Genomic DNA, 14,290 nt, shown 5'->3' with positions numbered 1-14,290 from the left:
TTCTGGGACTGACCTTGCTGGCCAATTGCAGGGCCCCATAAAGTGCAGGGCCTGGAGCAGTCACCACCAGTGGCGGATTAATGATTTTGCCGCCCCTAGGCCCAGAAATAATTGCCGCTCCCCCGCCTCCCGCCAGCTCACCTCCGCTCCACCTCCGCCTCCTCCCCTGAGTGCGCCGCCAGGTCCTGCTTCTCCCCACTCCCTACTAGTGCTTAGGCGCGAAACAGCTTCGCGAAGGAGGGGGAAGGGGGGAACGCGGTGTGCTCAGGAGAGGAGGCGGGGCTGGGGCGGGGATTTGGGGAAGGGGACCAATAGGGGCAGGGAGGGGGCAGGGAAGGGGTGGAGTTGGGGTGGGGACAGGGGCGGAGGGCGCAAACCGGCACTGGGGGAAGCAGCCTCTGGCTGCTATTAAAAATTTGCCGCCCCTGCAAATTTGCCACCCTAGGCCTAGGCTTTGTTGGCCTAGGCGTTAATATGCTGCTGGTCGCCACCCCAGACATGCTTAGGAGCCCTGTGGTGATTTAAAAGGGCCCTGGGCTCCTGGCTGCCACTACCACAGCAGCAGTGGTGGCCAGGGGCCCCCAGGCCCTTTTAAATCACCCGGGCCTCCAGGCAATTGCCCCATTTGTTGTCTCCTTCCCCGCCCCCCCGGTCAGCAGGTCTGGTGTGGTGCATTAAGTGGTTATATTTATGCTTTTACTGGGTTATTTTGATCTGATATGGGGAAACTGATGTATCTGTTTATTTAAAGTATTTTTAAAAGATTGTCACGGCTGCCAAGAGCACTGGACAGGCACTCTTATATACTTGGCAAAAATCCAAATAGATAGCTATATAGATAGATAGATTAGATTTTGGCCTCCCTGGTTGTTTCTATGAACAGAAGTTAATATTTGGCATGAATTATGCAACATCATAACATATATGCAATGTCACAGTGCCAGTAAATTGCAGACAGCAACCCTATGCACAATAAGAAGGAAATGACTGCAAAGAGTTACAAAGGAATCTCACAAAACTGCGTGAATGGGCAACAACATGGCAGATGAAATTCCATGTTGATAAAGTCAAAGTAATGCACATTGGAAAACATAATCTCAACTATACATATAAAATGACGGAATCTAAATTAGCTGTTACCACTCAAGAAAGGGATCTTGGAGTCATTGTGGATAGTTCTCTGAAAACTTCCATTCATTTTGCAGCAGCAGTCTAAAAAGCTAACCAAATGTTGGGAATCATTAGGAAAGGGATAGATTAGACAGAAAATATCATATTGCCTCTATATAAATCCATGGTATACCCACATCTTGAATATTGCGTGCAGATCTGGTCATCCCACCTCAAAAAAGATATACTGGCATTGGAAAAGGTACAGAAAAGAGTATGGTTAGGGGTATGGAACAGCTTCCATATGAGGACAGATTACGAAGATGGGGACTGTTCAGCTTGGAAAAGAGACGACTAAGGGGAGATATGACTGAGGTCTATAAAATCATGACTGGTGGGGAGAAAGTAAATAAGGAAGTGTTATTTACTCCTTCTCATAACACAAGAACTAGGGGGCACCAAATGAAATTAATAGGCGGCAGGTTTAAAAAGAACAAAAGGAAGTATTTCTTCACACAACGCATAGTCAACCTGTGGAACCCTGTGCCAGAGGATGTTGTGAACGCCAAGACTATAACAGGGTTTAAAAAAGAACTAGATAAGTTCATGGAGGATAGGTCCACCAATGGCTATTAGCCAGGATGGGCAGGGATGGAAAACCATGCTCTGAAGTGTCCATAGCCTCGCTTTGCCAGAAGCTCGGAATGGGTGACATGGGATGGATCACTTTATTATCTGTTCTGTTCATTCTTTCTGAAGCACCTGGCATTGGCCACTGTTGGAAGACAGGATACTGGGCTAGATGGACCATTGGTCTGACCCAGTATGGCTGTTCTTATGTTCTGTTCTAGTTTGCTCTTTTATACCAAAAGTAACGTCAGGGATTACATTCTACAATATGTCAGAAAAATTTGGACTGTAGCCTGAGTTCAGAATGAAGGACGATCAGTATTCTTTGGATACTCATGTCTTTGTGGAGTATGATATGCAACTTCTGTGATCTGAATTTCTAGACTGAGGTATCTAGATGCTGTCCCATTATTTTATAGCTTGTTCTTGTTTTGAAGGCCATTTGTGACGCCTGAAATCAGGTGGCATCACATTGCATTGTGGCATGATGACATTTTGATGTACTGTTATTATATTATATCATAAGGTGACAATGAATCAACATAATGTCATGATATTAACCTCATGTTATGACAGAATTCTCAAGGGAGCAGGAGATTATGTTGAGTGATCATTTTATTGATAAGTAATGTAATCTAATACACTCAAAAACAGTTTTCCAGTGAGATGAACCATACATTTTTACCTGTGCTTTTAAGGAGTCCTTAGATTTCTGTTCCCTCTCATCAGCTTTGACCTGAGTCAGGCGTGCAAGACGGGCTAACTCATCTCTGCAGCGTTCCTGCTCCTTAAAAAGCTGATCTTCTTCAGCAATACATTGTTCTAACATATGGGCCTCAACATCTGTTGTCATTTTCTAAAGTAAAACCAAACTTCACTTTAATATTATTTATGAACTGTAGTATCAATGCTGGTAGGCACAAAATCTGAAATGCTCTTTTTTGCTTATATTTTCAAAGTCCGTGTAAGGGTTTTGGTCTACATGGGTATTAAAAAAAAAATCACTACTAACAGAACCACAACATGATGCCCTACAAGAATACACCAAAATGCTCTGTCACAGTGGAACATTTCTGGCTTATCCACCGTTAGATTATTGAGCATGAAAATAAGAAAGCCCAGAACATTCAGCAGCCTGAACAACCAAGATTGTCAAAACATCTTAAAATGCCCATAATAAACAATGATGCTAATGAATTCTGGGACTGGCATAAAAAGAAAGACTCCTATGTGGACAAGAGGCGGGAATTGTGAGATCTCTATCTGAAAAACACCATCTATCACTTCCAGTGAGCTCGTCATTATAGTGCTTAGCACACCAACACTTTCAGACAGAACCAGCAACCGAGGTATTATAAGACAGCCACCTAGATTTTCCCAGAATGCACTAATACTGTTGACAGTGTGGCAGTTGGTGGCAAGCACACACAATTTACATGAAAATCTATATTGTGGACATGCTGAACTGTGTTTGCTTTAATAACGTCACACTGCCATATCCAAAGCCAATTACACCCACCACAGTTCCAGCTGTAGTGTAGATGGGATCCTATAATGGAGAGAACATTTTAATTCGGAAGCATATTTCTCTCTCATACTTCCAATAGGTGACCAATTATAGTGAGAGCAAAAATAAGTTTTAAAAATACAACAAATACCTTGACAGTGTTTTAAAATAAAACAGATTCCACTGTACATTATCTCACTGGACACCTACAACTGGAAATGCTTGGCAAACTTTCTGCAAACAGCCCTTTTATCTTGTAGTTTGAAAGCTAGTTGCTGTAGAAAGAAATATAAGGAAGGAGAGCTGTTCACCTCCTGGGCCAGATTTCTCTTATTCATTTCAACTTCTTTTTGAAGTTCTCTTCTTCTTTCCACCAATGTCCCATCATCTTTAGGGATAGCATCTACCTAAAAAGACAGATCAAGCAAGCAAAATGATGTGAGAGAAGAATATGAAAAGATGTAAACATAGATAATATCTTTCAAGCAGCTTGATATATTGTAAGCTCTTTGGGGCAGGGACCATCTTTAGTTCTGTCTTTGTACAGAATGGGGTTCTGATCCATCACCATAGCTCCTCAACACTATGGTAATACAAACAATAAATAAATAATAGCATTAAAAGTAATTTTCTCAAATTTTCACTGGAAAATGTTAGCCATAAATCCTAAACTTCACAACAACATAGGTGGGTCGGTACTGCCATTCCTGAGAGTCAGTGTTTCACTGCAGCATAAAGCATGGTTCTAGTCTGATAAGTGACTGTAAAAATATCACATTCTAGCTTCATAGATAGTTTTTTCAGTGAAATCCTGTCCCCACTGAAGACAATGGGAATTTTGCCATTGACTTAATGGGGGTTCAATATTTAACCCTTGTATATAATGAAAGTCATACCTGCTGCTTTTAGTGATTTTAATGCAATTTTAGGGCTTCTTACTCCTGTTAGCCTTGAAGAAGCCAAAACAAATAATAGAGTGAGCTGAATATACTCCATCTTGTTCATCATCATCAGAATTGTTTAGTGACTCAGATATTATAATGAAGCCTAGACTGATTAGAAATTAAGTTCCAATTAAATTATATGTGTGTAATTCCACTAAAAACATTTGTGTTGCAAAGTTTCACTGGGGTATAATTTGGAGACAATGGGATAACACAGGTGCCACAGAGGAACTAATGTGTCTTGAAGAACCTCTGCTAGTAGCAGTATGTAAGAGGGACAGCTTGTGTCGAGTTTGCAATGCTGGCAGTTAGAAATAGTATTTTTTTCACTTGCAAACTGAGTACACCGGATCCAGAAGTCACACAGCCAAAATAAATTCTGAACCCCAAGATGCCATTTTCCAAGTACAACCAGATTCAAAATTCTATACACTAACATAGATAATAAATAATATTTTGCACTTACACAGCACTCTTAATTTGTGGTTCTTAAATAGTATTACAAAGGTGGATATTATCTCCATTTTATCGATGGGAAAATTAAAACACAGTAAAATGAAGGCCAAAATTTTCAAATGTGGCACCTGATTTTGGCATCCTTAGTTTTCGGGTGCCCAATCTGAGACAACTTTGGTCTGACTTTCAGATTCGTTGAGCACCCACAATTCCAATTCAATTCAAAGGGAGCTGAAAAATCAGGCTCGAGGTGTCTCAAGTTGGATTCCCAAAAACAGAGGCACTCACAATCAGATGCCACTTTTTAAAATTTGACCCAAGTGACTTGCCCACGGTCACATGATTTGATTTTTTTTAAAGCTCATGACTTTGGGGGGTTGACATGATTTTTGAGCTGTTGAGAGGGTCTTACTCATACTTTTTGATCTCTTGAGGCTGGCCATATTGCTTTACGCCACCTTTGTGCGCTCCTGATCCCGGACTGTTCTGTGGGCTGGAGAAGCCCCCAGAATATCTGAGATAGCCCTCAGGGCCTGTCTAAATTACAGCTGTCTCTTGGGGCTCGCCTGCAGGCCATGCTGTCCAGAATCTCAACAGGGCTGTGTTCTGTGGCCCCCTCCCCAGGCACACTCTCTATGCTAGAGCTTGAAAGACGGTTCTTGGGAAGCAACCTTATGGCTGACTTCCACAGTGCCTGTTGCAACCTTTATGCTGCTTGAGCCTTGTTACCTGATATAAAGGGGAAGGAGCAGGGGTGAGGATCTCACTGGATATGGTGAATTTTAAACTCTGAATGCCCCTGATTTTTGTCAGTTTGAGTTTGACATTCAACCATAGTGGCCAGTTATGGTTCTTTCTTCAGCAAAATTTGTTTACAGCAGCACAGAAGAGGTCCCATTTCCTTGGACTTACTAAGAGGCAGCTGGTTAATGCCTTTATTATCACTGGAGGGACACTCATCAGCCCATTAAGCAATATTTCAAATAAGCTGAGTCTGAAACTTGTGTCTTGCATAATCCTTGATTGGAAAACAACAGCAACTTCGTGTGCATTTTTTCCCACTTGAATTGTGTCACAGGGTGAGTAATAAGCAGTGAGATGAATTCAGAAGGAAATTCCTTTTTTGTTTTTGCAGTGGTGAGTGGGATAGCAGAAGTAAAATTATAAAGTAATAGTTTCAGCTTTATAAATTTAAACAGCACTTTTAAAACATATAGTAAACATTTTCTGCCCCAAAGAGCTTACAACAGCCATGCAAAATTGTAATGAAATTGTACCAGGCCTGGCATATCTGCTCACTAGCCTTTTACTGAGATGATATTTTACTATCCTGTCAAAAATAATTACTTGCCAAGGGGGAATTAGAATTTTGAAAGACAGGTTTACAATCTTCAACAGACAAGAAAAACAAAGCCAACACAAGGCACAGAACAATAGTTCAGGAAATGGAGAGTTGGGGAACAACTAGTGAGGAGAGGATCAGGAGGATTCCTCAAAAAGAAAAGGAGTACTTTTGGCACCTTAGAGACTAACAAATTTATTTGAGCATAAGCTTTCGTGAGCTACAGCTCACTTGAGCAGTGGAATTCCTTAAGGAAGGATTTGAAGGAGGAGAAGGAGGGTGCTTGGTAGACAAGGTGAATTAAACTGTTCTTATAAGGGGCAGAGTGACAGAAGGCATGAGTGTGAAAAGAAGACAAAGAAAGCCATGTGGACAGTGGATTGGGGAAATGAAGGAAGAGAGCGGAAATAAACAGACATGTAATTGGAGTGGGAATGAAGGAGACATAGAGGAGAGTACTTTATTCGTAATACCAAACATCAAATGGTATCAATTCCCTGGAATCAGGTTAAAACAAAGAAAGAACCTGATTTACTCTAACATACAAGAAACCTGCACAATATAAAGGGAAGTGTGCTTTAGTGATTTAAGTAAAGAACTGGGAGCCATGTAATCCTGGGTTCTAGTCATGTCTATCACTAATTTTTTCTGTGACCTTGAGCAAACCACTCAGTTATTTTGCCCTCTCATAAGTGGGGATAACAATACTTATAGCACTTCACAGGTGCCATGCCTTTAAACACCCGGCTCAGTTTGCTAGGCCTCCAGCCTCCTAAAACACACCTCTTCAAACAGCCTACAAATCCCAGTTACTCCTCAGTGAAGATTACAATAAAATGGTGGCACTACCAGATATGTGTAATAGTCTGTTGTTTGTTCACACTTCTTCATGTTGCTCCTTAACCTTTCCCTGTATTGTACTTGTATGTTGTCTATCTAGTTCAGAGGCGGCAAACTACGGCCCGCAGGCCACATCCGGCCCGCAGGACCGTCCTGCCTGACCCTTGAGCTCCCCACCCGGGAGGCTAGCCCCCAGCCCTTCCCCTGCTGTTCCCACTCCCCTGCAGCCTCGCTGCCGTGCAGGCAGCGCTCTGGGCGGCGGAGCTGTGTGCTTCTGCAGGGCAGTGCAGCAGCATGTTTGGCTCCGGCCAGGAGGCGCAGCTGCCAGACATGCTGCTCTGAGAGGCATGGTAAGGGGACCAGGGCTGGGGGTCCCGGGGGTCAGTCAGGGGACAGGGAGCAGGGGGCAGTTGGATAGGTTTGGGAGTGTCAGGGGGCCTGTCAGGGGGCGGTTGGATGGGGCGGAGTTTTGGGGCGGGGGGGGTCAGGACGGGGAGCGGGGGGGGTGGATTGGATAGGAGTGGGAGTCCCGGGGGGGCCTGTCAGGGGATGGGGGTTTGGAGAGGGGTTGGGGCAGTCAGGGGACAGGGAGGAGGTGGGGTTGGATAGGGGCGGGGGTCCCGGCAGGGGGCGGTCAGGGGACAAGGAGCAGGGGGGGTTGGATGGGTGAGGGGTTCTGAGGGGGGCAGTCAGGGGGCGGGAAGTGGGAGGGGCCCAATAGGGGGTGGGGGCCAGGCTGTTTGGGGAGGCACAGCCTTCCATACCGGGCCCTCCACACAGTTTTGCAACGCCAATGTGGCCCTTGGGCCAAAAAGTTTGCCAACCCCTGATCTAGTTAGTAAGGTCCTCTGGGTAAAGGGACTATATTTTTTTCATGGCTATAAAGTGCCTTGCATGTTGTGGGCGCTGTGCAGATAACAAATACTCACATACACAGATACAGCCAAACAGATGTAGTACTTATGAAAGCTATAAATGCAAGAACTCTGAGTACAAATGTTAGCAACACCCTGTATTCTGTACATAGAAATTTAAAATGTTGTCTTATTTTTATTTTTGTGCAACCATTTTAAAAGTATTTCTTAATTTGATTTTCTATTGCAATATTTTTAATTCTTGTCATCAGTGTTTTGCATACAGACCTCTAATGTGAGCCTTTCATGCAGTAATTTAATTTGCTCCAAGGAATCATAAGCGATTTTCAATTGCATCTCCATCTTTTTTAAATTTCTCAAATCTCTATCTTTCTCTCTTTGTTTAAAAATCAGATTATCATGCTGCTTTTGCTTCTCCAAGAGACAGTTACGTAAACCAATTTCCAGACCAGCCCTGCATAGATATATAGAATATTTCAGAAAGAGAAAACCTATCCAATAGATGTATGCAAACAAACATGACCCCTTTACATTGAGTTTGGAAAAGCATTATGGCAGCTGAGCAGCAAAATAAAATAGAAAAAACTATCTTGTCACACATTAATGGCCATTCTCCTAAAACATAATGGGTGAAATCCTGACTCCATTGAAGCCAATGGCAACATTCCCATGCTTTGTTTCAACAGTGCTAAAAAATTACTCACAGTATAAGAGAGAAATTATTTCTATTTCTTAAAGTGAGAATTAAAATGTATATTTAATATCTAAGGGAGTCTAAATTTTGTTCATTTGTAAATTTCCATTTATCAGTTCATCCAATCTTATTTAATGCGAGACACAAACAGAAAGGGCAGAAGGATTACTGCTAAAGGTAAGGCTATTATTACAGGTATACATCCTTCCCCACAAAGAAAGGAGAAAACTGAAGCTGGCTAGATTCAGGCATAATATCTCCTAGATCTGAGATTTGAAGCATTATAGCACTTTATATTGATTACCAGATGTAGAGAGGCTGGGATTTAGAAGGGAGTCTAAAGGAGCTGGCTGCCCAAATCCAGCTGGAATTCAATAGAATGTGGGTGCCTTTGAAAATCGCTGGGCTAGGTTTTCTGAGCCGCTAAATTCACTTTGCATTGCTTACTCATTTAAATCACCTGGAGAAATCCCCTAGGGAATTCTCCCTGTGTAGGGGTAATCCATTGTTCCCAGCTCTCATGATGTTATTACAGTTCTCATGATTTCTGCTGTTCTTCTTAAAGTCACAGCTCCCAGAGCCCAGTGATTATATGAGAACCTCAGCATTCACTTCAAAACAATAAGCAAGTTTCTAACCCTCCTGGTTCCAAAGAAATGCTTGAAAGCATGATCAGCATGAACCTTAACGGGTCAGAAACCAGAAAGCACATAAAAAAATCCCAAATGTACTATTTTTAAATAATATCATGATTTGGGGAGGCATGACTCAAGATGTTTGAACACTTCTGGTTGGTGATACTGGGAATCTCTGGCTGTTGTAAAGCTGGTAGAGGTGGCTCTGCCACCCCCACCCCCCCTGTGCCAGCTTTGCCACCTGCTTTTGCTGCCTCTTCCACCAAAGCTGTGCTGCCCAGTGTAAGTGGGGAGGAAGGATGTCAGGGGTCAGGAGGAGGTGAGTCAGGTGGTGACCATGTCAGAGGCGAATTGAGGGGAGGAGATGTGGCAGAGCAAGGCTCTGCTATACCCAATTCTTTGCTGGAGGCAGGTCTTCTGCAAGCAGTGTAACTTAAAGCTGCCCCTCCCTAGTGGAGTGGGACAGAAGAATCATGGAGCCACAAATGGGCCTTTGTCAGCACCCCTCTCCTCTGAAACCAATCTTTGCTCAGGCACAGTGGAAGATTGTCATCAGCCTCCGTCTTGTGGATTCTCATTTAGGGCCTGATCCAATGTCCACTGAATCAATGAGCTGTTCCATGCAGTTTAGTGGGCTTTGGATCAGGACCTTACTGCATTTCTCTCTTGTATGATAACATCAAGTTTTGATCACCAACATAACTCAATGAACAGAAATTATATAAATCCATGGTGAAATTAGAGTAATGTTAAATAGTGTGATTTTATGAAGTCAATAATAAAGCTATTTAACGCAATAACCAAGAAAAGAATAATTCATTCAGAATAGATGAGTGCTCACCCATACCATTTCTGAATACATGGCTGATGCCTTCTATTCTAACCTGTCTGCCAGGGCTGTTGCTTCATTCTCTTTGCTCATTTCTAGTAACTTTGTCAAATGGTTGAATTCTCGCTCTTTGCTTTCAAGCAAAGCTCGTTTTCCATCCAATTCCTTCATTACATCTTCCTTTTCTTCCAATACTTCTTCACTCTTTTTTTCCATTTTTTTAAGGGCATCATTTAACTCCTGAACATGGTCAACGAGAATTTTTTTCTTCTTCTCTATATCTCTGAGAACACATTTTAAAACAGTATAATATCACATCTGTAAAAATGGATCCAGCTCTAGAAATATAGACCGAAGACCAAATGCTTTCATTCCTGCTGCAGTGAGTAGAAGCAGAACTATTGCTCAGCATCTCTTCTGCTACAATTGTTCTGTTGCCCTGGACAGGAGTCCTCATGGCTATGGGGATAGTATTCGGAAGCGCATTTTGCTGCTCCTCTGAACTAGGGCATCATGTACTCTTAGCTAACACTTGTTGGTGAGAGCATGCCAAGTGACTGGAGGATTGAATTCAGATCACTCGCTCTTGATGACTTGTTACAGTGGGCAGTTCTCCCTTTTGGGCTTTATCCATTCTCTTCTTTCACTTGAGCACCACTACAGCACAAGTTACAGTTTAGGTTCAAATGTGTATTTTTGCAGTAAGCCATTCCCAAATCCATAGCTAAGCCACAGTCCAGCTTGGCAATACACATGTGAAATCAGTTTTTGTACAAAGAAATTAGATAACTAGAAACACAAAAATAGACAAAGAAGAAAGAAAAAGAAAAGGAATGTATAGTTTTTTTAATTAAATAATTGAGCAGAGGCAAGGAATTATATTTACAAAAATGTAACATCAGAAAAATAATTAGAGGTAGAGAATGAAGTCAGGAGATAGAATAAACTTCAGTGTAATATAATAGGTTAATAAGGTACAAAGAATGCTAACTTAGGACAGCAGTTTGGCCACTAGGTGTTTTAAGAAAAGGTAGCCAAATTGCAATTGGTTGCATTTCAAAGAAGTATGCTTTTCCTTGACCAGTATATCTCATGCTTTACTGTACCAATTACCCAACATAGAAACAGAGAAACCTGCCATTGGCTGCAAAAAGAAGTGTGTAAGGAATAAGGAGGAAAACATAACAGATGATGAGTGGATATTATCTACCCCATTTAAAGCATTAGACCAAATAATTTTTATAGGAAGACCAGGATCAGAGCACTGTAACTAAATACTTGCTCCCAGAAAATCTGGATGCTCTGGTAATTTCACAACATGATCCTCAGCTGGTGAAAACTGATGTAGTTTTATTGTAGCCAATGGTGCTATGCTAATGTTCAGCATCTGAGGACTGGCATGTGTTTAAAAGTGCTAGGTGCTAGATTACACCATCAATTTAGATCTATAGTATTGTTCCACATATGAAAAAAATCTGTGGGATATCAGGTAAGATCTGTGTAGTATCTGATATCAACCATCTCAATATGCAGAATTAACAGACGTTTTTATGGTTTGTGACCAAAGGTTATTCCAAAACTTTTTTTATTGTTGTTTTCAAGTCTAAGATATGTTTCCCTGCTGATGCTATACCTTTTGACTCAGTTTCATGGATATTGCTCATTAAGTAGATTATGGACACACTGTATCTGCATTGATCAGAATTTTGTATCAAGAACTTAAACTTTGTTAGTTGTCTCTATACCGAGATATTACTGAGAAAACAAATAATAAAAATAAAATGAAAAGATTTTAGTTAGGTACATTTAAAAACATACAATGTTTTGCGTTTTATCTTGTCCATATCTTTTCCAAGCTGGAGAGGAATAGCATGGAGGCGGACTAGCTCATCCTAGTAATAAAACAAAAATGTTAGACCAACAGGCTCTAAATTTTACATAATTTCAGAGAACTAACATTTTCTTTGAACTACTAATATGACCCAGAACAGAAATGTGTGTTTTTCAGTAACATGAGTTTGTCCCACAAAAGAACAGAGCTGCTATTTTTATTACTGACTAGTGCACCAGATATGCAAAATTATATTTGCAAAACTCACAGATAATGTACATATGCTATAAATATATAGGCCTAGATTTTCAATGTCAAGGAGCACCAGAAAATCTAGCTCCAATTCTTAGGGCAAATCTGTTCTGACCAGAGCTCAGAGAAAGCCACAAAACACTCTAAAAATGACACAAAATACCTTTTCTATAAATACATATTTCACATTATTAAGGTCCAATATTTCAAGATCTGACAGGTCTGGAAAGAAGTGCTGTGTGTCCTTCTGAAAGACTGGAAGCCCTGCTTTTCCAATGCTATTAAGCTCCTATTTCCAGCCATCCTGGTTCATGAAATATCTGACCTCAAACCTTTCACCGATCCATGTCTTCTGAATTTTACCTATCTTAGGTCTCAAGCTTGTGTGTGTGTGTGTTTATTGAAAGTTACTGATTTCATTTTCATGATGGAAAAATCAAAAAGCGTCAGCAAAACTGAAAATTTCCTGTATAAAATTTTGCAGAAACTACATTTTCCATCAAAAAAGACTGACTGAAAATTCTTGACCCGCTCTAATTATAACTCACAGAATACTGTGTTCTGTCTTGTTCATTAATATTTATATACCTGAAATTAGCCTAAGAGTTCTGACCATTATGAAAGCTACTTGTTGTCAGTACTATGCCTATAATTTCCCAGAGGGCTACTTGTGGGAATGGTATAGCAGCATGATACATGATTATTGATTAAAGCTGTGTTTTGTTATGCCATGCCTTCTGATGGTAGTACATATTTGAATGACAGTAGAAATATTCAGAATATTCAAAGTGTTTCCCTGAGTGTGCGCATGCACACACACACACACTTATATACTCATTCTTGTGTTACTTTTAACTCATCCTGCTGCTCAAGAAGTTCCTCTACTTCTTTCTGTTCTCTTAACATCAGCCTTTGCTTGGATGTCACATCTTCCTTCAATGCTTTAACTTCCATTCTCCTTTGGATTGTTTCTTTACGGAGCTCTTCACAGTTTTCTTTCAACACTTTTGTTTTCTTTTCTGTCTCCTTTAAAAGTAAAGTCAAAGATCAGGTATCTCAAATTTGTATTGGTTTTGGGGGAAAGTACATTTCTTGCTTACAATTGTTAAAAAATATTGTATTGTGTGTTTAATAATTTCTGGGTTTTCGTTAGAGAAGTGCGCCTTTTCTTTAAAAGACTGAGAAGCCTGAATGGACTATGTATTACTTTGGTATTTTTGCATATTCACATGAGTTTAGTTTTCCTATATCACAATTATGAAAACTCCTAAAATTCTTTGGTTCCATCATATTTCCACCAAATTTTCTTTTATATTTTGTTGTAAGATAAATTTAAATTTTAAAATAAATATAACTCTTAAAGATATTTTCTCATATACATACATACTGCCTTAGGTCTTCCAACTGTTCTGATGATTTATTTCTTTTATAAGTCTTGGCTTGATAGCCCATAAGACCTCTATTCACCCATAGAACATATTCAAACAAGCAGCAGCAGTGCTAACTACCGCACACTGCTCCATCATCATGTCTCAACTCTGACATGGAAGGACAACCCTATTAGTGAGAGCAGAAGTTAAATTTTCATGTCTGTCCAGACTTTGGCCTTTGTGCCAATAGTCGATTTAACATCAACTGTAATGCTCATTTCAGAAAGGCCACTGTATAGCCAGTAGATGCTAAATTTTGGCTACTACCAACCTGGGCTGGATTCAAAGTGGCAAACTAAAAGTAAAAGCCTGGAAAATTCCAGTAAAAACTATTACAATCCTTCAACTGGCTTCTGTTGGTTACTATATCGTGCTCTCCGCCAGTACCCGGCTCATGCCGGGGAAGCTAATGATCCAACCAGTGGACCAAATTCAGTGATGAATCCTGGTTATGTGTCACCTGCATCACATTGCACATACGATAAGAAGACTTGGTCTTAACTGGAGGACCAGAAGCTCCAATAAACTGCAGTGCCAGGAACCTCTAAGTCAATAGATCCGCTGCTCTAAACCTGGTCAGCCAGCTGGAACCAGAAGAACCATCTGCAATGTTCATTTGGATTTTTCACCAGGAAAAGCTGTACATCCCACTATCCCAAATACTGATCTTGAATTTGTAGTTTTCACATGCAGAATGTTATTTACCTTTTGTTGCAATTATTAATTGTTGAGTGTTTTTTATTCAAAATGTGCAAGAATTGCAGAATCAGGCCTTTAATGAGATGATGGGCAATTTCATGAAACAAACACCACTGGTATTGTTTGAATGGAAGAAAAATAAATTCTGAGCACAGTGGGAGGATTAAGATGATCAGAAAAGCAAGCAGTATATAAAGACCTCTTTTATATTTTGTG

The 14,290-nt window shown here is 40.7% G+C and overlaps 1 protein-coding gene across 3 annotated transcripts in view; it reads right to left on the bottom strand.

Moving 5' to 3' along the window:
• The window catches only part of CCDC146 (coiled-coil domain containing 146), a 128,871-nt gene that overhangs the window by 17,288 nt on the left and 97,293 nt on the right, over positions 1-14,290 (bottom strand). For all 3 annotated transcript variants that reach the window (XM_037889208.2, XM_043552065.1, XM_043552073.1), the window contains 6 exons: positions 12,795-12,971; positions 11,681-11,754; positions 9,918-10,145; positions 7,972-8,158; positions 3,559-3,654; positions 2,426-2,596 (listed from right to left, as the gene is read on the bottom strand). In XM_037889208.2, the coding sequence (XP_037745136.1) occupies positions 2,426-2,596; positions 3,559-3,654; positions 7,972-8,158; positions 9,918-10,145; positions 11,681-11,754; positions 12,795-12,971 (933 nt within the window). The remainder of the gene's footprint in view (positions 1-2,425; positions 2,597-3,558; positions 3,655-7,971; positions 8,159-9,917; positions 10,146-11,680; positions 11,755-12,794; positions 12,972-14,290) is intronic.

This window comes from Chelonia mydas, chromosome 1 (genome assembly GCF_015237465.2).
Source record: "Chelonia mydas isolate rCheMyd1 chromosome 1, rCheMyd1.pri.v2, whole genome shotgun sequence".
NCBI lineage: Eukaryota > Metazoa > Chordata > Testudines > Cheloniidae > Chelonia > Chelonia mydas.
Note: the sequence above shows the minus strand (reverse complement) of the source record. Positions and strands in the feature narration are given on the sequence as shown.